Source organism: Centroberyx gerrardi, chromosome 6 (genome assembly GCF_048128805.1).
Source record: "Centroberyx gerrardi isolate f3 chromosome 6, fCenGer3.hap1.cur.20231027, whole genome shotgun sequence".
Classification (NCBI taxonomy): Eukaryota; Metazoa; Chordata; class Actinopteri; order Beryciformes; family Berycidae; genus Centroberyx; species Centroberyx gerrardi.
Genome location: NC_136002.1, coordinates 32733734 through 32760029, shown reverse-complemented (window position 1 = coordinate 32760029; position 26296 = coordinate 32733734). Strand labels below are relative to the sequence as shown.

General features: G+C 45.4%; 3 protein-coding genes and 1 long non-coding RNA gene across 5 annotated transcripts in view; all 4 read right to left on the bottom strand.

The window, feature by feature from the left end:
* Nucleotides 1-26296, bottom strand: part of LOC144539402 (uncharacterized) — a 154810-nt gene that overhangs the window by 1985 nt on the left and 126529 nt on the right. The gene's annotated exons all lie outside the window — the stretch shown is intronic.
* Nucleotides 214-7313, bottom strand: rnf168 (ring finger protein 168). The gene is made up of 7 exons (XM_071924126.2): nucleotides 7026-7313; nucleotides 5974-6172; nucleotides 4922-4992; nucleotides 2628-2798; nucleotides 1778-1869; nucleotides 1372-1444; nucleotides 214-939 (listed from the first exon to the last, which is right to left on the bottom strand). The coding sequence occupies exons 1-7, from the start codon at nucleotides 7311-7313 to the stop codon at nucleotides 214-216; spliced, it is 1620 nt and encodes a 539-aa protein (XP_071780227.2).
* On the bottom strand, nucleotides 10017-18869 carry LOC139930835 (uncharacterized). Its single transcript, XM_071924123.2, has 6 exons — nucleotides 18588-18869; nucleotides 17098-17314; nucleotides 15787-16217; nucleotides 14876-14945; nucleotides 13096-13861; nucleotides 10017-12625 (listed from the first exon to the last, which is right to left on the bottom strand). The coding sequence occupies exons 1-6, from the start codon at nucleotides 18717-18719 to the stop codon at nucleotides 11848-11850; spliced, it is 2394 nt and encodes a 797-aa protein (XP_071780224.1). The 5' UTR covers nucleotides 18720-18869; the 3' UTR covers nucleotides 10017-11847.
* exoc3l2b (exocyst complex component 3-like 2b) overlaps nucleotides 23166-26296 on the bottom strand; it is a 58164-nt gene continuing 55033 nt past the window's right edge. The window contains exons 15-16 of one of the 2 annotated variants that reach the window (XR_013504932.1): nucleotides 25238-25908; nucleotides 23166-25198 (exon numbers count right to left, since the gene is read on the bottom strand). Coding sequence is in view for 1 of the 2 variants with exons in the window: in XM_078284157.1 (XP_078140283.1) it covers nucleotides 25620-25908 (289 nt within the window). In the remaining variant the exon portion in view is untranslated. Of the gene's footprint in view, nucleotides 25909-26296 lie in introns of both variants that reach the window. The other variant, XM_078284157.1, reaches the window with a different exon arrangement.

Below are 26296 nucleotides of genomic sequence, written 5' to 3'. Positions count from 1 at the left end.
TTTCCAATGAAAATAACAACAAAAAAAAAAAAAATGAAGCGAGGGTTGAACAGCGCAGCTCCTGGCGGACGCTCAGAATAACTTCTTAAACTATTTATTCACGATTATTTGCGCGTGCTTTCCAGTAAAAATGAAGAAAATGAAGCCTGAGACGCTGTGACACTAAAACTCTCCAGAGAGACAATGAGTGACACGGGGGGGGGGGGGGGGGGCTCAGCTGCCCAGGCTGGGGTAGATCTCTGTGAGAGTGGCCTGCTTACTGCCCCGGTGCAGGGGGGTGGAGGGGGGGCCGGAGGGCTTCGGAGTCTTTTTGTTGGCCGAGGATGCAGAGGAGGAAGAGGAAGAGGGGGAGGGGTTGGTCTTCGGACTCTTTTTGCTGGCTGAGGAAGAGGAGGAAGAAGAGGAGCGTGACTTGGCCTCCGCCTCGGCCCGGTGTTTCTGGCGGAGCGGGTACGGGTCGGCGGAGCCTTTGCGGCGGTCGGTGGCTCGCTCCGCCTCCTCCCGGTCCAGCTCCTTCTGCAGGAGCAGAGCGAGGCGGCGGTCCTCCTCCTCCTGCCGCCGCCGGCCGAACAGCTCCGCCTCCCGCTCCGTTATCTCCTGCAGAGCCTCGCCTGGGACCGCTCCTCCACCCGCCTCCTGGAGGAACAGGGAGGAGGAGGAGGAGGAGGAGGAGTGGAGAGAGGAACAGCCCCGCTTGGCGACCGCCGTCTCCTCCTCCTCCTCCTCGGTCGTCTCCAGCTCAGAGTTTTTCCTCTTGGCGGAGGAAGGTCCCGCGTCTCCGTTCAGGAAGCTCCTGTAGTAACAGTGATCAGCTGTGGATGTGGAAGGCGGAGGAGCGGTCGGAGGCTCAGACCCGGAGTCGTCCGGTTTGGACGCGGGACGCTCCGCCGGCTCCCTGGAGGACGACTGCAGTGGCTTCTGGGAGTGGAGGATGTTCTCCTGTAGTGGAGACACAAAGTCACGTCTGTAGAGCTCAGGAGTGTGAACATGAAAAACAGGGTTACTGTGCAGGTCTGGAAAAATAAATGTAATTATTTCCAGGCCTTGAGAAGTGCAGAAATTGGAAATATATGAGAGAGAGAGAGAGACAGAAAGAGAGTGAGTGAGTGAGAGAGTGAGAGAGACAGAAAGAGAGAGTGAGTGAGTGAGACAGTGAGAGAGAGACAGAAAGAGAGAGTGAGTGAGTGAGACAGTGAGAGAGAGACAGAAAGAGAGAGTGAGTGAGTGAGAGAGTGAGAGAGAGACAGAAAGAGAGAGTGAGTGAGTGAGTGAGTGAGTGAGTGAGTGAGAGAGAGAGAGACAGAAAGAGAGAGTGAGTGAGTGAGTGAGTGAGTGAGTGAGTGAGAGAGAGAGAGAGAGAGAGAGACTGACCTTGTTAGCCAAAAAGCTGGAGGTGGGGCTGGAGTCTGAAGAGCTTGTTTTAGGTGGAAGAGGACATAAGAACCTGAAAACACACGCACACACACGCACACACACACACACACACACAGATGTGAGCTGCCTGTCTGAACACAGCTTCCAGCTACAGTAACTCACTGTGAGTTTAAGTTATTAATAAAAGCATCACTGCCCTCCAATGGCAAACAGCAGTAACTACTATATGTGTTTTAATGGTAAAAGAATTTACACCTTAACTCACATTAACACCATTAAATAACATGAAGTCTACCAACAGAGAAGATCAGCTAAAAGACTAAAATATTAAAAATGTATCCAATTCCATGATCAGTCAGTGTAATTGATGGTTCCTCCTGCTCCAGTGTAGCAGTGAACCCACTTCTCTATCTGTCCGCCGCTCGCCTTCTGCTTCTTCTTGGCTGGAGTCACTTCAGCAGAACGAACGTTTTCCTGAGAGACGGGACTGGAGTTCTGCAGGAGGAAGAGGAGAGGAGGAAGAGGGAGGGAGGAGAGGAAGAGGAGGAGAGGAGGGAGAGGAGAGGAGAGAGGAGGGAGAGGAGAGGAGAGAGGAGGAAGACAGGAGAGGAGGAAGAGCAGGAGATGAGAGAGGAGGAAGAGGAGGGGAGGAGGAAGAGGAGGAGAGGAGAGAGGAGGAAGACAGGAGAGGAGGAAGAGCAGGAGATGAGAGAGGAGGAAGAGGAGGAGAGGAGAGAGGAGGAGAGGAGAGAGGAGGAAGAGGAGGAGAGGAGGAAGAGCAGGAGATGAGAGAGGAGGAAGAGGAGGGGAGGAGGAAGAGGATGTGGGCAAGAGTTGAAGAGGGAGAGGAAGAAGGGGTAGAAGGAGGAGGAAGATTGAGTGAAAACAATTAAAGGGAGGAAAATGAAGAAGAGCAGAGATGAAGAGGGAAGGAAGACGACGAGACGAGAGGAGAAAGAGAGAAAGAGGAGTAAGAGTAAAATATACGAGGAGATAAAAAAAAACATAAAATTACATAAAATAAGAAAAACAAAAACATCAAAATGTAGGCAAAAACAAAAATTAGATAACAGCAAAGCTTTGAAATCACATTTTATGAGCAACTACAGACTAAAACTCTGACTTGCAACAATGTCAGTATTGCTGTACACACACACACACACACACACACACCCACACCCACCCACACACACACACACACACACACACACACACACACACACACACACACACACACACACACACACACACACCAGCTCGTGGCTCAGCAGCCTGGCCAGCCTCTCGTCGTCCTCCAGCTGTTTCTCCTCGCGGCTCCTCCTCTCCTCCAGCAGACGCTCCTCCTCCTCAGCCAGCAGCCGCTGGATGTACTCCTCACTGGCTCTGTGCTCCGCCTCCTCCAGCGCCCGCTTCTCCTCCGCCAACTGACAGGACGACAGACAGGAGGACAGACGTGAGGACGACAGATGTGAGGAGGACAGACAGGAGGACAGACAGGAGGAGAGACAGGAGGAGGACAGACAGGAGGAGGACAGACGTGAGGAGGACAGACAGGAGGACAGACAGGAGGAGGACAGACAGGAGGACAGACAGGAGGAGGACAGACAGGAGGAGGACAGACAGGAGGAGGACAGACGTGAGGACGACAAGGAGGACAGACGTGAGGAGGAAAGACAGGAGGAGGACAGACGTGAGGACGACAGACGTGAGGAGGACAGACGTGAGGACGACAGACAGGAGGACAGACGTGAGGAGGACAGACGTGAGGACAGACATGAGGACAGACAGGAGGAGGACAGACGTGAGGAGGACAGACGTGAAGAGGACAGACATGAGGACAGACAGGAGGACAGACGTGAAGAGGACAGACGTGAAGAGGACAGACATGAGGACAGACAGGAGGACAGACGTGAAGAGGACAGACATGAGGACAGACATGAGGACAGACAGGAGGACAGACGTGAAGAGGACAGACATGAGGACAGACAGGAGGACAGACGTGAAGAGGACAGACATGAGGACAGACAGGAGGACAGACATGAGGACAGACATGAGGACAGACATGAGGACAGACAGGAGGACAGACGTGAAGAGGACAGACATGAGGACAGACAGGAGGACAGACGTGAAGAGGACAGACATGAGGACAGACAGGAGGACAGACGTGAAGAGGACAGACGTGAAGAGGACAGACATGAGGACAGACAGGAGGACAGACGTGAAGAGGACAGACGTGAAGAGGACAGACATGAGGACAGACAGGAGGACAGACGTGAAGAGGACAGACATGAGGACAGACAGGAGGACAGACAGGAGGACAGACGTGAAGAGGACAGACATGAGGACAGACAGGAGGACAGACGTGAAGAGGACAGACATGAGGACAGACAGGAGGACAGACGTGAAGAGGACAGACATGAGGACAGACAGGAGGACAGACGTGAAGAGGACAGACAGGAGGGCAGACGTGACGAGGACAGACAGGAGGAGGACAGACAGGAGGACAGACGTGAAGACGACAGACGTGAAGAGGACAGACAGGAGGACAGACAGGAGGAGGACAGACAGGAGGACAGACGTGAGGAGGACAGACAGGAGGAGGACAGACAGGAGGAGGACAGACGTGAAGAGGACAGACAGGAGGACAGACAGGAGGAGGACAGACAGGAGGAGGACAGATGTGAAGAGGACAGACAGGAGGAGGACAGACAGGAGGACAGACGTGAAGACACCAGGAGCGAGGAGACGACGAGTCAGAGTCCGACCTGACTCCTGACGGCTCAGAGCAACGACTTGGACATGTTCAAGTGTTTAAACTGGCTTGAATCCGTTAAGACTCCATGATTGTAGTTTTCTGTAGACTATAGAAAAATGTACGCAACTCACACAGTATGTATTTCTGTCTTTAGTTTGCGCAGCACCAGCAGCAACACACCTGGTTTCCTCAGCCTGAGCCAATTAAAGACTGTCAAAAATAGATGTGTGAGTGCAAACATTTTTCTCCCAATCAAGTTGAACTTTCTGAGTCAAGCACGCCTTCTCTCTCTATTTCATGTAGTTTTCTGTAGACTTTGCTCCTGATCAGCTGTTTCACCCTCAACTCACATGAACTGTGTGAGGAAACATCTGACATCAAACTGTCTGTCGACCACAAACCAAACATCCAGACAGAGCTGTGACCACAGAATGACGTGAGGAAAATACTTGTACCATCAACAGAACCGTGTTTTCTGTAGGATTTACCTGAAAGCTGAGTGAACAGTATTTCGTCCATCAGCCACTGTCACTTATCACACGTGTTGGAAGTTTTCTGCATAACGTCTGAGTGAATGTTCGCCTCTTCATCTAACACTATCCATTTCAAATAACAGTCCAATGCTGCCGCCACTGCTTCTAATGGATGGAATATTTCGGCCTGGGTTTACGCTCAATAAAAATCATTTTATCAATATCTGAAATCCTGGAAAAAATAAAATCAACAAATCCCAAAAATTTAAAGGATAAAATGGAGTTTGAAAAAAACATTAAAGTTGGTGGCTGAGCTTACTTTGCTGATCTGGTCTTCATATTCTCTCCTCAGCTCTCCTGGCTGGCTCACTCTGGGCTTGGACACTGACACTGGAGACACACACACACACACACACACACACACACACACACAGATATAAACAGCATGTCAGCACCTAACAACAACAGACAGTACACATAGTGATCATGTTTCTTTACACTAAATCAATAAATCAATAGATGAGCGGCAGGACACAGACAGAGAGAGAGAGCTGTAATGTTTTTGTGTCTGTAAAGTTTTACAGATTCCCTGGACTGCTGATCAAGTTCAAAGACAAGACAAAATATTTCCTTCCCTCTATTTCAAGATTCAATATTGTCCATATTAGCCGACGCACCAAAAATAAACAACAGAATTCTGTTTTCTGCGCGAGGACTCTCTGTTTGTTCCAAGGAATATTATTTGAAAATTTCAGTTTTGTTTGACATTGCACCTAACATTACCACTCGGTTCAAAGGGACGAACATTAATTTGATTATTTAACTTGTGGTTTTGCATACAGGAGCCATATGGTGATATACAGTATATACACCACCAGCCAAAGGTTTGGACACACCACATTTTTCTTTATTTATACTATTTTCTACATTTTAGCAGTATAACAGTAAAGACATCAAAACTATGAAATAACACAAATGGAATTATGCAGCGACCAAAAAAAACCAAATCAAAACGATCTTATATTTTAGATTCTTTGCCTTGATGGAAAGGCAAAGGCTTTGGAAAGAAATTCATACATAGGATCAACTTCACTATTTATATTTGTCTAAGAAACTCATTTCAAGCCTTTAAGCAGAAACCTTTAGATCAAAATGCTTTAAGAGAATGAAACACAGAACATTCAGTCAGGAGTCAGACTGTGGACCGGTGGTGTCTGTACACATATTGATACAGAAAAGAATCCTTATATTATCGTGATACTGATTTCAACCATCTTTCCAACCGGGGCAAAAGCTTCCCATCATTCCCCTGTGATTAGCTGCGTGCAGACAGCAGTGTGATGGGATGTGTGTGTGTGTGTGTGTGTGTACCTTCCTGGTCCTCGTCGTCTCCGTCCTGCCCGCTGAGCCGGCGCTGACACTGCAGAGGGAAGGCGGTCTGGATCTGCTTCCACAGCCGCTCGTTCACCAGCGTCTTGTTCCTGCCGTGCAGCCGGGCCCAGGTGGAAACTCTCCTCCTGCACAGCGGGCAGCACAGCGTCGCTTTGTCCACCGACTCCAGGAAGCACGTCTGAGCGCACACACACACACACACAAAGAAATGCTGTTAAAATTACAGTGGATTGAGCTGTCATCAGTACCCATGTGACAACTAATACACAAATGAAAACAATTACAAAGACAACTGACAAAACCAAATAAATACACAAACCAATATATGGTTTGGGCTCGTTATTACATATCAGATATCGTTCACCTCTGATATTTCTGGTTCCTCCCTGACAACAGACACTGAAAAACCATTAGAAGCACACTTTATTTGCTTAATTGTTCAAAAATGTAATAATTTTTTGTAAATTAATTCTTCATTTGAAGGCAGTAATGAGTCCCAGAGTTTCCTCTACCATTGAATAGAGCTGCTTTTAGTGTCCCATGATGCTCTAAATGTTTCAGAGGCTTTTCCACTTGACAAGACTAAAATTCTGAAGGAAACTCTGAATACTTGTAATTTTTTGGGGAATGAAAATGGTCAAATTTAAAGATATTGAATATTGGCTACTGGCAGCTTCTATACAAAAATATCAGTATAGTCATTCAAAAACCCATATTGGTTGAACACTGATATAAATAAACAAACAGAGAAATTGCTAAATAGATAAATAGCCAAATAAATATATTGACAGATGAACAAATAAATAAACAGCCAATCCAATTAATTAATAAATATATCTTAAAACCATGCATAAATATATGAAAACTACTATTCCAAACCTTTATGTATCCATTTTGGAAAAATCACAGACATACGTTATTTAAAGTCCTTACTACCATTCATTTTTTATTTTGTATTTTTGTAAGAGAGTCACTCATTTAATTTTGGAGCCAGTCTGTCCAGTGTGTAGCAGTCTGTGTGTTCAGCGGACCTTGCAGAAGGTGTGGTGGCAGGGAAGAGTCACCGGCTCCAGAAAGATCTCCAGACACACGGGACAGAGGCAGTCTTCCCGGGACAACGCCGCGCCCCTCCGCCCCCTCCCCCCCCCCCTCCGACACCGAGGCCACCTCCACCTCCACCTCCGACACCGGGGGCATCTTCCTCCTCCTCCTCCTCCTCCTCCTCCTCCCCCTCTCTCTGGTTGGTACAGCACTGCAGGGAGGGCCGAGGGATTCAGCAGCTCAGCCTGGAGGAGACAGACAGACAGACACTGAGTCATGTTTTACTGTGTTCACACCGCCAGCAGCTCCACAGACCAGGAGGCAGGTCGGGTGGATTGAAGACTCTAAATTGCCCCTAGGTGTGTCTGTGTGTAGTATGGTATATGATGTAGTATGTGTGGTGGAAGAGACTTGGAGATGAGAAGTTGTCTTTCTGTCGTCTTTATTGCTTGCAAGCAAGGCACAAGATGTTCACCCATCAAGTGTGTGGAACAAAAAGGCACAAAACAGTAGTTTGCCTGCAGTATTAAAAAGGTGAAATCCAGTCTGCAAAGGGGTTGGACCACATTCATCAGAAGTGCTAAGATAACAGTTTTGGTGTCTCACAAAAGAACTGTTCAGCAAGATCCTCAAGGCCCAATTACTGAGGACAAGAGACTCCATTCAACTAAGAAAAAGATTTCCTGTTCAAACGAGGACCAATTCAACTAGCCACTGTCTTATCTGTCTCAGGTCAGGTCAAAGGATGAGAGAAGTGCTGAACAGCAGTTTGTAAATTTCCACACAGAGATGAGCTCTCATAATAATACAAAGAGAGTACAGTACAGATATTAAAGACATAGAATAGTATAATAGTGTAATTTCCTCCACAGTATGTATACATAATGTCGGATGGTATATAGTGATTTATGTATATGATGGTATGGAAAGCCCTTTGAGACATATTTGTGATGAAGGGCTATACAGATACACTTAGAACCATGGAATGACTAATATTCACGTTGAATTGCTTCCTTTCATTCAGTGGACAGTGGATTGACAATAATATTCATGTTCACTGCTCCTGTTTTCAAAATATAATCTCTTCATCTGGGACCAGTGCTACTGAACCTGTGTTGTTTTCTTGTCATGTGTGTCATGTTAAACCTACAGCTGAAGGAACCAAGTTAGCTCTGTATGCAACATATGGGATATATGGAGTAATGAAACTTTGTCGTTGAACTACAACTTATCTTTGACACATGTTGTCCATGCAGAGCCAATATATGACTAGACCCACCTTAGTTACGTCCAGCCCTGCTCAGCATGAGGCCATAACGGATTTCTGCCTCGTTACCTGTATCACAACAGTTGAAGTTAGCTAACGGTGGCTACACCAACTTCAGCTCCACGGCTAACATTACCGTCAACTTCTAACGGCAGTAGTTAGCAGTTAATTCAACCCAATTCCCTTCCATTTAACTGGGACAAATAAGGAACTGTGACTAAATCACTAAAGCAACATGTACTCACCTGACATCCGTTCAGTTTGATGCTTTCGGCCTTCAGTTAGCGTTAGCTGCCGAACCAAAACAAACTCCCAGCTAACCTAGCTACCAGGCTACAAGCTAACTGTACTGCTAAACTCAAACCAAAGAGTCTCGGCTCTCAGTCTCTCGGCTCTGTGTGAGTCAGCTGCCAGTTACTTCTCTCCTAAACCAGATCAAACTAAACGTACAGCCGGTTACCTCAAACTGACGCTTTGGAGCGGCATGTTAAAAGAAGCAGCAGGCGCGTCAGGCTTCAAATCCCGGGAAACAAATCTGTGGCACTGAATACGCGCGTGAAGGCTCCAGTGGTTCACTACGCATGCGTAGTACATTTTTTTTGTTTTTGTTTGCTGCCTTCCCGTCCTGTCGTAAATACCACACTTACTACTTGAACTCACACGAACAACCTGAACAGTCAATCATTCATACTGTAGCGTCCCGGGAGATAGGGGCGGGGAGAAGCCTCCCAGCATGCCCCGGGGGCATTATTGTTAGTTTGTTAGGCTGCGTTCACACATCGCGTTTTTTGATGTGGAAAAAGCGCTGCCTGGAGCACTTTTTGTGAGGAGAAATAAAAAGCGGATCACGGCCATGATCACGGCAACGTCACCTGACGTTAGCTGAGCAGCTGCTAGCTCACTAACCAGCTGGTTAGCACTTCATGTATACTATACTAATACATGTCTAGTATAATCCATACTGCCTTTATGATCGCTGTTGCGGTAACAGAAATTCACTTCTTACAACGTCCAATTTCTCCACCGGCACTTTCACTTTCTCCATATTTGTTGTTGCTATGGGAAACGGCCAGCGTCTCTGTGATCGCGATTGGTCGGCTGGAAAAAGCGGTTCACGTCACCCGGCTTTTCTGAAAAGTTGAACATTTCTCAACTTTTGAAAGCGCTCCGCTCTGACGGAAAAAACGCCGCTGCAGCGCTTTTCGGGAGCGGCCGCCTTTTGTGCGCCTTGCGGCCGCTTCCCATTACTTTTAATGAGGAAAGGGCGCTGGCGGTTGGGGAAAAAACGCTGTGTGAACGCAGCCTGTGCTAGACGGCACTACGTCTGTCTACTCGCTGTGTGTCTCAGAGACGGGCTGTGGGAAGCCCGGCATGTATTACATGCCCAGCATGTATTAGTGAGGACCAATGTATGGAAATACGGTGCAAAAATGGCGAAATGCTCCTTTAACACATACACTTATTACATCCATTTTGTTATTTCCAACCAGTCAGAAGTAGGAGCTCATGAGCAGGCACCCTTGCACTGAAAAAAATAAAATAATAATGCAAAGAAATCAAAATAAAACATTAGGATTTCACAAAATGATAACATAACAAAATTAAACATTACAAGCTACCAATAGCAGGAGGAGGTCAAAGGTGACAAAATCCTTGTGATCCTAGAATGATCAACATCTGGATTTGAATGAAACAATAAAACCCACAACACAACTGGGATATATACAAACTTTTATTTCAGGTTTTTTAAATTTATGAGCACAAAGCAACAGATTAACGGAAAAATAATTTCTATTGTTGATGGGAAAACAAAAATGAGCTAACTGACTCTACTGGGGCTTCCAATGATTTCAAATATTGGCTTTCAAACTGAGGTGGTGGGCTACTGTGGAGTTTCTAACTTCAAGTATTTTTTTCTTCTTTGGACCACAAACAGGTTTTATTCAGCCCCTCTCTGCTGTCAGCTGGAAAGCTTGTATCTCCAAAAAGTCAACTTGTTCAGGATTTAGAAAAACAAATTGTTTTCAGATTGACGTCTTCACATGTTTCTAAATGTCATCCTGGGTTATGAGCGTCTCCTGGGCCAGAGGGTCAGGATGTTTGCTCCGGATATAAAGGAGCATGGAAACCTTCAGTTCAGGTACAATAATGAAAAATCACCAAAGCTGAAGTGCCATGACAGCAGCGCTATGTGACACTGCAGGAAATCGTAAGTGCGTGCTCGGAGAGAAAGACAGAGCCGGGAGCTTCATGGAGAGTTAGCAATTTTGAGTCAGAAAAACTGTTGCAACTTTGTCTTGAAACCAAAGAGCATGAACTGGAAATAACAAGAAAAGGAATAAATTCAGCTGCTCTTGGAGGCCGATGGACGCTCTTCAAGAAAAACGTTCATTAATGCAATAAAAGTGTTTGGGCAACACCCTGATGAAGGCATGCTGCCGAAACGCGTTGGCTTTTATTGCATTAATAAACATTTTTCTTGAAGAGCGTCCATCGGCCTCCAAGAGCAGCTGAATTTAGTCCTTTCCGAAATAATTTTGGCCACAATGAAATGGTTTCAATCCAAAGTAATGTTTCCATTTTGGGGAAAGAAACTTCACTGAGTTTGTTTCCAGGAATGTCACACAACAATATTAGATGTTGAATGTACATACTGTATGTAGATAGTTTCTGCTGCACCATCTCTTCACACTGCATGTGAGCTCCTGCTGTCCCTGTATTCAGTATGAGAGTCGTCACTTTATCTGCGTCTAATGTTACCAAGACTTTCTGGTACATTAATAATTCTCTGACTGAAGTGACTTTAATACGGGAGAAAAAAAGCAATGAAAACCAAACAACACTGAGTGAATCCAGTTGTATATCAGCGGCGTTCTTCAGCGAAGTCAACGGACAAAACAAGACTTACCATTTAAACCCAACATAAAAAAACAAAACATTAACTCTTAAAGCAATATCACACTTAGTTTTAACATGGAGGTTATTCGGCACTTTGCCATGAAAACCAGAATATAAACTACTCACCAAGATCGGATGCAGCTGGACGAGTTTGAAAACACATTGAACACGTTGGTGAACAGATTCAACATCAGATCCTGCTTTAACACAACAAAGCATCCTGGGTCTGCCGTCATTTTACATTTCTATTCTTGGTTTACACTAAAATTAGTATTTAAAAATAAAAGTAGATCCGGTCTCCCAAACAGGAACTATCTCTCCTAAATGGTATCCCTCCGCTGTGTTCTCTTCTATCAATAAAAATGCTATTTGGTGAAATTCTGTTCTAAAACGTAACTGAAAATCACAGCAGCAGGATCTGATGTTGAATCTGTTCACCAACGTGTTCAATGTCAGTTTCCATTCAAATGAATGGGAAGTAAAAATCTGAACGCTACAAACTCGTCCAGCTGCATCTGATCTTGGTGAGGAGATTATATTCTGGTTTTCATGTCGGTCAAGAGCCGAATAACCCCCATGTTAAGACTAAGTGGAATATCGCTTTAACAGGAGAAAATTAGATATTGAAGGCGTCGTGTGTTTGCAGATCACTCGGTCCATGGAAAAACGTTCTTCTGTTTCCTGCGTTTGGCGGCGGCACCAAATGAGTTCTGGTACTTGTCGGCACAGTTGTGTTTCTTGAGCTGCCGGGAGTCGGAGAAGCCGAGTCCGCAGCGCTCGCAGGAGTACAGCTTCACCCCGGTGTGGATCTGCATGTGGGACTTCAGCTGGTTGGACTGCCGGAACTTCCTGCCGCACACGTTGCACTCGTAGGGTTTTTCCCCGGTGTGCACCAGTAAGTGTCGGTGGTAGTTCTGCGGCGTGCGGAACTCCTTGCCGCACTGCTCGCACTTGTGCGGTTTGACGCCGGTGTGCAGCAGCTGGTGCTGCTTGAGCTGGCACATCAGGAGGAAACCCTTCTCGCAGACGCCGCAGACGTACGGCCGCTCGCCGCTGTGCTGCCGCATGTGGTACAGGTACAGGTGCTTCAGGTGGAAGGACTTGTCGCACACGTCGCAGGTGAACTCCTTGTTTTCGGCGTGGCTCTTCTCGTGCGTCTTCAGAGAGTTGGCGCTGCAGAAGCTCTTCAGGCAGATCTTGCAGCTGAAGGGTTTGGCGCCCGTCGGGTTTCGTCTGGAGACTCTGCCGGAGATCTTCCCCCCTCCCTTGTCCTCGTGAACCAGCTGCTGGTGCTTCAGCAGCTGGCAGTTGTAGAAGAACGTCTTCCCGCACAGGTCGCACATGAACGGCTTCTCGACGCCGTGGACCAGCATGTGGGTCTTCAGCGCCCAGGTTCCTGAGAACCTCTCTCCACACTTCTCACACCTAAGATAAGATGAGATGAAACCATAAAGGTGCAATAAGTACGATTTTACTGCCCCGAAGCATGAAATGACATTAAATGATGATAGGGTTGTTGATCAATACCAAGGACTCAATGACTAGTTGGCCAGATGCTGAGATTTCTAGCTTTAAAAACTCACTTTCTGGCCTGGACTCTGGTTTGGAACAAAAACTCTGCACCAATTGGAGTTTCAAGACACCAGTTTTTGGGTTATGCAAACATCCTCAACACAGAATCTAAGAACATGTTAAGTAGAAATGTAGAGGTACAAATTATGTATTACAGCATTGTGAGGCTGAGTAAAACAGCAGCAGCAGTTCTAGAAGTTATCGAGACAAAAATAATTTGAAATGTATGCAGTATGAAATCAGTGAGAAATTATAAAAATATCAACCTATAACAACTGAGTGGAACGTGTGAATGTGAAGAAAAACAACACACGACTGAATACCTGAAGGGTTTCTCTCCGTTGTGGAGGCGCAGGTGTCTCTGGAAGTTGTACTTGAGCCCGAAGCTCAGTCCGCAGGTCTGGCAGACGAAGGGCTTCTCCCCGGAGTGGACGACCCGGTGCTGCAGCAGCCCCATCTTACACTTGAACGCCTTCTCGCACTCGGAGCACTTGAACGGGCGCTCGTCCGAGTGCGACCTCTTGTGGACGCGCAGGTTGCTGGCCGTGGTGAACCTCTTGCCGCAGGTCAGGCAGGGGAAGGGCTTGGCGCCGGTGTGGACCGTCTGGTGCTCGCGCAGGCTCTTCCTCCGGGTGAAGCCTTTGCCGCAGACGTCGCAGATGAACGGCTTCACCTTGGCGTGCGCGAACTCGTGGTACCGCAGCGAGCCCGGCGTGGCGAACGTCTTGTCGCACGAGTGGCACTTCAGAGGGTTCTTTTTGCGCTCGTGCAGGATGAGGTGAACCTTCAGTTGTCTCGGCAGCTTGAACTTCCGGTCGCACTGGTCGCAGTCCAGAAGCCGCTCGGGGTTTTTCTCCCGGGCTTCCTTCGCCTTGTGAGCCAGCAGGTGAGTCTGCAGAGTCTTCTCCTTGTAGAAGCCTTTGTCGCAGCGGTCGCACGGGAACGGCTTGCTGTGGCAGACCATGTGCTTCTTCAGCTGGTGTTGCTGATGGAAGCCTTTGTTGCAGAGTTCGCAGAAGACTCGCTTCTGTTTGTAAAGCTCTCTTCTCCTCTTCCTCTCCAGCTCCTTCCGGTCTTCGTCACTGAGGGCTGCGGAGGTGAGAGCTTCAGTTAAACCACCAGACATCAGAGGTGTGACCAAGTCAACTCCGCTCGAGTCCCAAGTCAGTGTCAAGTCTTGAGGCACAAGACTCAAGTCAAGTCTCAAGTCTAAATGTAGATTACCAAGTTAAGTCCATGTCAAGTCCATGTAGGGGGGACTTCCGGGGTCATGGCGGAGTGAGGATGTCTCCCAAAGCTCTCCTCGTCTTTTATACAATTTATTCCTTTAAAAACATGTTTTTTTTTTACTTACACCATTGTATAACTAAAAGTATTGTCACCGTCACGGTCGTTATCTGACCTGTAATCAAGTCAAGTCCATGTCATTAATGTCAAGTCTCAAATCTAAATGTAGAACAGCAAGTCAAGTCAGAACAAATCCAGAGTCCAGTATCAATTTAATATCTTAAAGAAAACTAAATATCTAGGACTTTTCAATGCAATATGGTTTTAATAGGATAAAAACTTGGTAAGAGCATCATGAGTTTGATTTCTATAATCAGTTTCAACTTCAATAAATTCAATCATTCCATACAAATTCAGAAAACAGAATTTAAATTCAGTCGTCCGCTGGAACAAATCTCATCACTTTCAATCTAAGTCATTTACACAAACACAAGATCTCAAGTCAAGACTTTAGAAACCTTTTCAAGTCATCAAAGTACAAGTCAGAGTCAAGTCCCAAGTCACCAGAACCCAAGTCAAGTCAAGTCTCAAGTCTTCTCTTCATGCATCAAGTCAAGTCTCAAGCTATTCAAACTGTGACTCGAGTCCAAGTCATGTGACTCGAGTCCCCCATGTAGGGGCAAGTCCTTTTATAACCCCCTGACATCCAGTCCAACTGCTTAACCTTTAATTTGTTGTAATTAATTGGGACACAACAATGAAATTTCATTGCAAAGAGGGAGAAGATTTCTGGGCAAACTAGACGGCTTTTAAACTAATATTAACTGTGGCCTTTCAAACCCAAGTTTTCCATCTGGGTTTGACATCACATCTCACCTCTTTGACCTGGACTGAGTGAGTCTTCTTCAGGATCCTCTTCACCGTTTTCCATCTTGATCTCTACTTCCTGGAAAAGAACATTGAGGGAAACTTCATTATACCATCGGGGAAACAATAGCAGCAATTCTTTATTATGGGTTTTTAATCGATGTCAGACATTTTTAACTTATCGGCCTTTTTTGCATTGTTTTATTGTCTGTGAGCCACTTTGTAACTCAGGTTTGATATACATTATTTTATACATCGATAGTTATCTTTTCCTACACAAGCAAAAATTTTACTTATTGCCCCTTTAATAATTGTAGAATACTGGAATATTGGCAAATGTTTGATTTCATTCAGAATGTCTGCTGTGGTTGAAAATAATCAAGATGTCGATATAAGACGCCAAAAGTGAAGTAAAAAAATGCTGTTCCTCAAACCATTGAGACCAATAATTATAATAATTATATCATTATATCTGGAAAAATAACTGTGCAGCATAACAACGACTTTGACCGATGACTGTGACTTATAACAGACAATGAACTTCAACATAAAACCTTAAAACCAACATCAAATATTTCTCTGTGATGATCTGCTCATGTCAACTGTCTCTGTAATTAAAAACATCAGAAATTCTTCACATTATATACACAATTTCTTTTCAGAGTTCCTTGCTCTTGTTATTTTTATTTTAGATTTTTGTTTTTTATTCAAACATATTTTCTAAATCTTTATCTTTTAAAAAAATTCTATGCTCTATTTGTATATTTTGTTGTATTTAGTTTAGATTATATTTATTATATTTTGTTTATTATATTTGTTTTAGCGCAGCACTGAGGGTTTTATGCCACACAGCATTTCACTGCACATTTCAGATGAGCATGAGACAAATAAAGCTTTTGAATCTTAAATCTTGAACATACGACTATCTCGGGTCTGGCGGTGGACGTGGCTCGACTGGTGGCCACCGACGGATCTGCGGGGTCGCTGGTGTCTTGACCCTCAGCCGCAGGAAGTGATGTCACGCCAGGGAAGACTTGGCTGATATCCAGCAGGGAGATGTAGGGGTTGGGGAGGACTTGGCTCGTAGCGGCGGTCTGATGGTCCGGGGCGGTTTGAGTCGTAGTCGTCGGCGCGGCGACGGCTCGGCCCGACTCTCCCGGCAGCACCTGGGAGGCGGGGCCGGTCTGACCTGCGGCGGTCTGGGTGGGGACCGGCTGGCTGATGATCACCAGAGGAACCTGGGAGCTGCTGCCGGCTCCGCTGCTGGATTTGGCGGAGTTGAGGATGGCCATCGCCAAGGCAGCAGGATCCGCCGCCGACTGGTTGATGTCGAGCGACAGAGCGGGGCCGTCTGCCAGGCGGAGGACAGACGCACAGAGACAAGACGTACTGTTAGCTGTACTTCTATAATGACAAAACACTACAAATAATAATGAGCTCTCATTCATCAAACAAGACACTCACAGACTTTAAAATTGTGAATGAAAGTAAATTTCCCCTCTGATCCTCCTCCTCTGTTAGATCTCATCAGTCTGTGATGTTCAATAGACTCTAGTTATTTAGTGATGAAGAGTTGTGATTTACTGTTCTGGTGAACCCACTTTCCCTCAACCTGCCTCGTCTACTTCTACTGCAGTTAGTGATTTACTACGTTTCCCAGAAAGCCTTTTGACAACCCCAAGAGAAGGGGTGGGAACTTGTTTCTTTAAATCAAAGGTGAGTGTATTGGGCATAGAAATATAGCAAGCTAGCCAACTAGTTTGTGAACATTGGGGCGTGTCTATAATCGTGGCCACGCCCCCTTCCTCAAACCCACACCTGTCTCTCTGCTGCAGTGCATTCTGGTCTCTCTCCTGCTCCTGTGGGTGGAGAAACTGGTCTCTCTCCTCTTCTACGATGGATTTCTCCCTGTATGATTGCTGAACGTCTCTTGGTGCAAAATGGCGGCTCTAGAAAGAAGCCCTCGCTCTTTGATTCTGAAAGTTTTGTCCCTGCTGGCCACCGTACTCTCTCTCTCTGACCGTGAGCCAATCAAATTAAATCAAAGTAAAATAATGGCTCTGTATCAAACAGGCTGCTGATTGGCTGCCTGTTACGCTGCTCTACACAAAGTGAGAGCAAAACAAAAGGTTCTGAACACATTTCCAGTCTATCTGCAGACCTTTCTGGATCCGGATCATCACCCACAGCAACGTTCCTCCAGTCCCTCCCTGTCTGGAGGCAGAACTCACCCGACTGTTTGATCTTGTAGACGGTCTGCGTCCCGCTCTTCTCGGCCGGAGGAGCGTTCCTCCTGACCTTTGACCTCAGCTCGTCCTCCAGCCGCCCCACCCGGCCCTTCAGAGCCTCGTTCTCCTTCGCCAGCTGCAGGTACAGCTCTCTGAAAACCCGGCAGATTTTGCGGATCGCCTCCCTGGCCATCAGGTCCAGAACGCTGCTGAACTGAGGCTGAGGAGGAGGAGAGAGCACGAGGAAAGAGAAAAGAATTTACCTGCAGCGATCAATAAAGCATCACAACATCATTACGGTCAATCTATATCGGTGCATTTCTATCCATAACAAGTAGCTGTTGTTGTATGATGCAGGGCAAGCTGTCAGAACATAAATATTTTTCATAAGTCTTCTCCACTGTCTGTTCTAAACAGCCGGAGTCTGGTCGCTCTTTCCTGGGAAAAATCTTCTGCCGCACAGGAAGTGATGCGTTTAACGTTTCTGGCTTGTTTGGAATCAACAGAAGAAGAAGAACTGGGTAGTTAGCATGAGCAGTGATAGCCACCATGGCTGAACAGACAGAGAAAAGAGAAACTCAAACTGCATCAACAGAAAACCCAAGCTCCGCCCACACTGTTTGACTGACAGGTGATCTGTGGGAAGAGCAGCAGAAACACCACAGTGAGGCTGAGGGACAGAGATGGAGAAATAAATTTATATATAAAAAAAATCTCAAGGATTAACACTTTAAAGGCCAAACCGATCACAACACATTGCCTGTGGGAGACAAGAGCGACTGTAACACCTGCACGTTGTTTCAACTTTTGAACGTGGAATTTTGTCAGTGAAGATGTCGTAATTCATCTCTATTAATTTGCTGTATTATTTTCAATACATCTGACTGTTGTGATCCTTCTGCGTTTATTGTTTTATTATCTATCTATCTATCCATCCATCCATCATTATATCCTACTGGCTACCCTTGGCTGAAAGAAGCTTTCCAGCTCTGCTGATGAACAAAAATCCAGTCTGTTGCTACGGTAACTCTCATGGTTACCAGGGAGTTAGCTCAAGGTCTTCCTTGTTTATCTCTTCTCTAGTTTTTACTCGTATGTGTATTACTATGAACAGAACTTATCAGGCAGTTCATGTGTCGGTAACTGTTATTGTATAATAGCCATAATACATAAAATGGCGCTCTTTACTGGGATTAAGGTTATGGCAGCGATTATTTCGGTGAGAGAAGAAATGTCTGCGTTATCATTCTCTGATCTGGTGACTAAACGACGCTTTAACAACAACAAACATTAATCAAATGGGACAAAATGCAGATCTAACAGCGTGTTCCTGACACTGTTTCGTCTCCTAACAACATCCAGCGAAGAAGGAAGTGACAGCGGGATTTCCCTCCGGAGCTCGCCTCCTCCTCTCCTCTGTCTATATAAAGTTCCTCTCGCATCTTTTCAGACACCGCAGGTTCAGTCTCAGTAGATACGAGGTTTCGCCTCACCTGCCACTCCTGCCCCAGAGCCTCCTGCATGACAGCGACGGCCGACTCAACCGCAACCTCCAGAATCAGCGTCGTCTGAGAGGAAAAAGTTTTGCTCGCTGCCGTCTGGTCGCTGCTGCCGGGCGGCGCCATGGCGCGCGACCGTCCGGTTCCACGCGCACCGAGCGTTCAGGAGATTAAACCGACTCGGAGACGCGGACCCGGTCACATCCAGTGTTGTTACACAGGAGAAGGAGGACAAAACCCACACGGGATGATTATTTTGTGTCTCTGCTTCCAAGATGTCGCGCTGCAGTGTTCACATCCGGGTCACGAATCCTGCCGGATGTGTTCCACAGCTTTGTCGACTTCAAAATAAAAGCTCATAAACTGGCTCGAGTTCATCACTGTCCATTATTTAAAAAAAAATCTGCAACAGCGTTCATTAATACCATGTTCATTAGGATTACTGACAATTACTAATTAAACATTATTTAAACACATTTAACACAAATATAATGAAATATTAAATTAAATATAAAATATTGTTTTATGTAATTATTAATTCTACTAATAATAATATAACAATAATAATATGCATTTTTGAAATAAAGCGGACAGAATGTAAGTCTGAATCTGTAACAAAATACCTGTTCTGAGCGTCCAGCATTACACCTAAGAGTTTCCTCTGACAAGAATACACTTCAGGGGAAAACACAGAGTACTTGTGGTGTTTTGGCATGAAAATGGTCAAATTTAAAGATGCTGAATATCGGCATAAAATATTGTCTATCTAACATATCGGTCTAACAGTCTTGGTATAAGTATCGGCCTTCAGAAAGATATGGGTGGAAGCATTATATTAGATATTAATAAAAGAAACAAAACTCAGTGATCTGATTCTGTTTTATTGTCATATCATCAGCTGATCTATGTACAGTCTAAAGGCAGATTCATACATCCACATTTACAACAGAGACCCCAGAACAGAATGGAATAGAATAGAATAGAATAGAATAGAATAGAATAGAATAGAATGTTTCTATGCGGGTGTGTTTTAAAAACAGCTGTATTTGTGTTGTTTGATTCCAGAGAAGACAAACCAGCGTTCATTCAGTTAAAATGAGAATCTGATCATCAGTTTACCTTCAAAAACTCAACTTAATTTACTAGTAATATAGAGCCGAATATTTTTACTTTTTTCTTAGTAGTTCTGATGTAATAAACTTCTGATCCTGAGAGATTTTCATTATTTGAATTTGGAAGTGAGGAAAGAAAATGAAAGAAAAGAAAAGACAAGAAAAGACACTTTGAGATCTGAACTGGTTTCTGTCCTGACGCCATACTGGAATCAATTCATGGCCTTATTTAACCAATCATCTATAATTATAATCATCTATAAGTGCGACAGCAATACAAATCATCTGATCGATCAGTGGAGTTTCTCTCCAACTCAAGTCACCAACATGAGAGGAGAAATGTTCTAAAGCGTCCTGCAGCGGAGGCTCATGATGCTGAGTGAGGAACACTGTCCCGCTGACTGAGGAACACTGTCCCGCTGACTGAGGAACACTGTCCCGCTGACTGAGGAACACTGTCCCGCTGGCTGAGGAACACTGTCCTGCTGGCTGAGGAACACTGTCCTACTGACTGAGGAACACTGTCCCGCTGAGGAACACTGTCCCGCTGACTGAGGAACACTGTCCCACTGAGGAACACTGTCCCGCTGACTGAGGAACACTGTCCCGCTGACTGAGGAACACTGTCCCACTGAGGAACACTGTCCCGCTGACTGAGGAACACTGTCCCGCTGACTGAGGAACACTGTCCCGCTGACTGAAGGAGCTGATGAACATCCAGAAGATTCAGAACATGACGTTTTACAGTTTGACACAGATTACAAGGAAATCAATAAGTAAGTAATAAATAAGTTTGTCATCATAAAGCTGTAGCATAAATAGGCAGTTTGGGTTCAGACACGCGTCATTTTCAACACATCAGGTTTGTCCAGTTAAAGAGAAGAAAGCTTTGAACTTCAACGAGGCTCTTCAGTTACTGAATAACTTTATGAAATACTTTTTGTTTTTGTAATTTAAAGTGGCTCTATTATTGCAATTAAAATGTAAATGTATTACATTTTCAAAACTCCGTCCTTTTCTCCAGTCAGTTTCAGTCTAACTCCAGGAAACGCATCACAGCTGGACTCATTCCTGATTGGCTCCCTCACTTAAAGAATGACTGAAATCCATCCAATCAGGGTCCAGTCTGCAGCATCTGAACTGAAAGCCTCCACTCAGCAGGTTCACCTCATTTGAATTAGAGGAGCCGCTGCTGTCGGCCAATCAGGAGCCAGTATTGTGACGACTCAGTCTGCACAGTCATTCAGTTTAACTCATTCAGTTCAACTTTGAACTAAACTACATTTATCAGCAGAACATCATGAAGAACTTTATTCTGATGCTGAGACAGAGGAGAGTTGGAAATTTAATGTCAACAGTTTGAGATATAAAAGGCTCTAAGGTTGTTTGCCTCAATAAAAGTCTCTTTTATTTCAATAAATGGCTGAAATAGAGGTTTGCATTACTTTTCAATATGTCAACAGTAATCCATTTAGTTATTAGCATGCAGCTGCTGGCTGAAGCCTCGTTATCGCAGCTTCAGTGTTTTGTCTTTCTTCAGCTGGTCGCTCGTGTGCTGAGCGAGTCCGGAAGCTGTGAAACCTCCTGGTGGATTTTAAAACCTGCAGGGCGTCGGCGAGAAAATAACGGTTCTGTTGGGTTTCATGTTGTGTTTTTATGATATGAACTAAACGCCCAGATGTGTTGAAAATGACATGTTGTTTTAAAGAGCGCTGCCATGTGAATATAAAGCAGAGCTGCATCGAATTACAACCGTTCATCCGCCAGACAGCGGGAGACTCTTCGGGGCGGACCGGGGTGCGACCGGGGAACTCGGGACTCGCCCGTTCCTCTGACTCAGTTTACCAGTTTGGTTTTTTTTTGGCTTCATCAGGCTAATGCGTTTCAGCATAAACTGGAGCTCTGATGAAGACTTTATGCCAAAATGCCAGAAGTGTGACCAAGTCAGCTTTGCTCGAGTCGCAAGTCAAGTCTCAAGTCTTGAGGCACAAGTCTCAAGTCAAGTCTCAAGTCTAAATGTAGAACAGCAAGTCAAGTCAGAACAAATCAAGAGTCCAGTATCAATTTAATATCTTAAAGAAAACTAAATATCTAGGACTTTTCAATGCAATATGGTTTTAATAGGATAAAAACTTGGTAAGAGCATCATGAGTTTGATTTCTATAATCAGTTTCAACTTCAATAAATTCAATCATTCCATACAAATTCAGAAAACAGAATTTAAATTCAGTCGTCTGCTGGAACAAATCTCATCACTTTCAATCTAAGTCATTTACACAAACACAAGATCTCAAGTCAAGACTTTAGAAACCTTTTCAAGTCATCAAAGTACAAGTCAGAGTCAAGTCCCAAGTCACCAGAACCCAAGTCAAGTCAAGTCTCAAGTCTTCTCTTCATGCATCAAGTCAAGCAATTAAAACTGTGACCCAAGTCATGTGACTCGAGTCCAAGTCATGTGACTCGAGTCTCCACCTCTGTGAAACGCATTAGCCTGATGAAACCAAAATAAAAAAAACCTGGTAAACTGAGAGCGGGTCTTGCTGTTTTCTGGATTTTTGGAGTGCCGCTCTCCCATGATCCTCGTGGTTTTCCTCTCTTGCTCTGTTGCTGGCGATGCTCAGGATGTTTGAGCGCGAGCAGAAAGCCTCCGATCTGATCACAGCCAATCAGAGTCTCTGTCTGTTGTTCAGTCCCTCAAAGCCCCAAAGAGTGACCCATCTCACTTTCTATACATCTCTACTGTTTCGATTCTTCTGTTCCAGACACATGTAATCAATACCATAATGTTCCACTGTGAAAGGCATGATTAATCGATCACCAAAACAGCGATATTCAGGTTGTATTCCCACCCAGCTCTGTCTGTCCCGTGTCCCTCGTCACACCAAGCGTTTAACTAGCCCAATAATCACTCCTTTAAATACAAAGACACAATCAGCATAGTAGAGATTCAGATAATCAACATCGTCTAGTACCTTAGATTGAGATTTGTCTTTTTTCCTTTTTTTTTTTTTAACATGTGCAACAATAAAACTACAATCTTCCAGTTTCAGTCGTGAAGCTTTCCGCTGTCCCGCTCCTGCTGTTCGGCTTCTTTGGCTGGAAATACAAACTAAATCCCACAGTCTCTCTAATCTCAGGCCAGATTACGGCACAAGGGACAGTCTCACCAGATCCTGCAGACTGGTGAAGGTCTTGAAGGTCGAAACTCCAAACCAAATTCTATGTTTATGCCTAAGCGCTCGCTAGATTATGGCATGAGGACTGGGAAATGTCTTTGGTTGGAAATCCAAACGCTGGATTCATGTTGTTTATGTCCAGAGAGGGAAAGTTCACCAGCCCAGGAGTCCCGGGCTGGTAGTTCTCAGTCCAGGCTGGTGTGACATCATCCTCACGGCAGCTAAACAGTCTGGTGGGGCTACACACTTTGTTCAGTTCAGTTTAGTCCGTCCCTCTGTGTGTGTGTGTGTGTGTGTGTGTGTGTGTGCGTGTGTGTGTGTGTGTGTGTGTGTGTGTGTGTGTGTGTGTGTGTGTGTGTACACTGCAGAGTCCGCAGCTCAGGATCCATTTCAGACACGGAAGACTTTCCATTTCTCCATCCTACTGAACGGTGCCATCTGGCTGAAAGTCAGAAGCGAGGCGATGAAATCCTTAAATCCTGAAGGTAAATGTCAGTCCAGTTCAGTTCAGTTCAGTTCAGCATGTGAGCCACAGTCTGTACAGTCTGGTCCTGCTTTGGGGCCCAGCTGTCACACAAACCCAAATTTGATCTTTAAAATGTGTATAGGTAGAAATCCACATGGAGGTTGATATCTATAAAACTTGAACTAAACATTGAAAATGTTCCCATCGTCTTCCATATTGTAGAGACACGATATGATAGAATACTTAAAGGAAAAATCCACCCTAAAACACTGTAATACGATTAAAAACAGCTACTGGCGATGTTCCTTATGGCTCCATTCAGCAGTTTGTTGTGTTTCTCTTCTTGGTGGATAACCGGCCAATTGTAGACGAGGTGACGTCACCTCCAGATGTTTCCAGCAGCTCCGATGGAGTTTGATATGAGAAAATGTTTCAGGATGTAAAACCTCAGCGGTAAACGTCAGGTTTTGGTGTCAGTCCCTCAGAATCAAAGAGCGAGGGCTTCTTTCTAGAGCCGCCATTTTGCACCGAGAGACGTTCAACAATTATACAGGGAGAAATCCATCGTAGAAGAGGAGAGAGACCAGTTTCTCCACCCACAGGAGCAGGAGAGAGACCAGTTTCTCCACCACAGGAGCAGGAGAGAGACCAGTTTCTCTCAGTCACTACCTGCACACCGGTCGAGTCTCTGCAGGTGGAAAAAGGGTTTTCTCTTCCAAGTGGATTCATTATATTGGTTCATTTGACTTCTGTAACCAACTTGACTGAACATCTAGTAAAACAGCAGCAAATTGATTTTATTCAATGGAAATACATTTTGGATGTTTATCATTGGTAAGTAGTTGGTTCATGTGCTGGAGAACTCTTTTCCTCATGCCGTCTCGCATCTGACATGTCACATCTGAGTGGCTGAACCAATCATGTGACAGTAAAGATAACTTGGTTGTTCCTTCTTCCTGTGGGGGCGGGGTTTATTAGATTGTGTGTTTGTGTGTGTATTGTCTATCAAACTCAAAAAAATACCCGTGCACACTCTATGCACTCCTGAAAAGCACTAATATCCTTGCTATTGGACTGTGTGTGTGTGTGTGTGTGTGTGTGTGTGTGTGTGGTATGACTTAAGTCACTTTCAGGGACACACACCAGACTTAAGACCAGTTGACTGGGGACGGCTTGTGCATTTGGGGACAAAAGCCGTGTCCCCAATTGGTAAAAAGCTGATTTTTGGGTCAGTGGTTAAGGTTAGGGTTAGGGTAAGTCTCCAGGAAATGAATGTAAGTCTATGTAAATACCCCAAAAGTGACTTAAGTAAGACTGTGTGTGTGTGTGTGTGTGTGTGTGTGTCTGCTTCTCTGAGCTTTCTTAAGGTGCTGCAGTCTGCTCAGAGTGATTCCCAAAATGTCCAACCAATTACGGACTTTATTTTCAGTCCGTTTTTATCCTTAATTGTTGGTGTCGCGTCTTTATTCCGTTCCCATAATTCCTAATCTGACAGGAAGCTCTCCTCACTTCTTCTCTTTCTTCTTGTTCTCCTCAGAAAACGCCCGATGTTTTCCCGCCGGCGGTGAGAGCTCAGCGTGGATTTTATCCGTCAGCAAGTCGGGTGACGGAAGGCACCGAGAACGCCAAAGATATCAATAAAGTTTCATCGTATCTTGTGTTATATTTGGCAAACAGTGGGAGTCACAACTTCTGCTTCCCAAGTCTCTGCTAGCTGAAAACACAGAGGGGTTTGGTGGATTCAGGACCTTCACTCCTTCCCATCGTCCTTTTCTCTCTCTCTCCACTTTACTTTCCCATTCATTTTCTTTCTCTCTCTCTCTCTCTCTCTCTCTCTCTCTCCATATCCTTCTTCGGTGGAAACCTGCTGAACTCTTAGCGCTCCTGGACATTCAGTAGCTCTCATGTCGCGTTCACACTATTCCTCTTTTGTCAAACTGCACGGCGGAAACAAGACGCTGCGCCTTCAGAGCGCTTTCTAGAGCTGAGGAAAGTTCAGACCACATGACCTGGACCGACAAATCACAAGGATGAAGAGACGGCCGTCCAATCAAAATGAGGAAGAAGCGGGTTTGACGGTAAACGGCAACAACAAGCAGAATGAAAAAGAGAACGTAGCAGTAGTAAAGTTTGTAGTAGTTGTTGCTGAAGTGTTTGAGCAACTAGCTGTAAGTCAAACAAACCCGCTTTTGATTATCAGCGCTAAATGCGGTCAGTTGCGGTCGACAGCGCTTTACAAAACAAAAAACGGGAATAGCGTGAACACGGCGGCTTAGAGAACGTCGTCGGGGTTTTCGTGGACGGGGGTCCTGGTCTTGCGTCGGGGGCGGAGCGCGGTGAAGCAGGAGGAGGCGGTGAGGGCGATGCGGCTCAGGCCCACGTTCAGGCAGTGAACCTCGGAGGTGACCGGCACCTCGGAGAACAGGGCGTGGTCCCGGGACAGCCGGGCCGGGCCGCCGCCGTCGCTGTTCTCGATGTCCTTGACGATGTTGAGGATCTCCTGCCGCTCCGCCTGCCGAGTCATACCCCGGATGTTCAAAATGGCAGACACGTGCTTCTTCCTGGATACAGACAGGGGGGAAGAGAGATAGATAGATAGAATTTAAAAAATGTAAATGAGGTGTAATTTCATTAGCTGGGTTGAAGCGAAGAAATGGGCTTCCTGAACTCAGAACAGTTAGGACAGAAAACACATCAGACACATGGAAGTGTTTACATGATGGTTCATCACACAAGAACAACAACATCAGACTGAAGCCTGGTGAAGAGGAAGCTAATATTATGAAGCCTAGCGCTCTGCACTAACTGAAAAATACAATCTACCATACTAAGTTATGTAGGTTAGCTAGTTAGCTAGCTGACCTTCAAGTTCAAACTAGACATACTAGCCTGTAGCTAGCTAGGTAAGCTAGTTAGCTAGCTGCTGACCTTCAACATCATGATGCCATG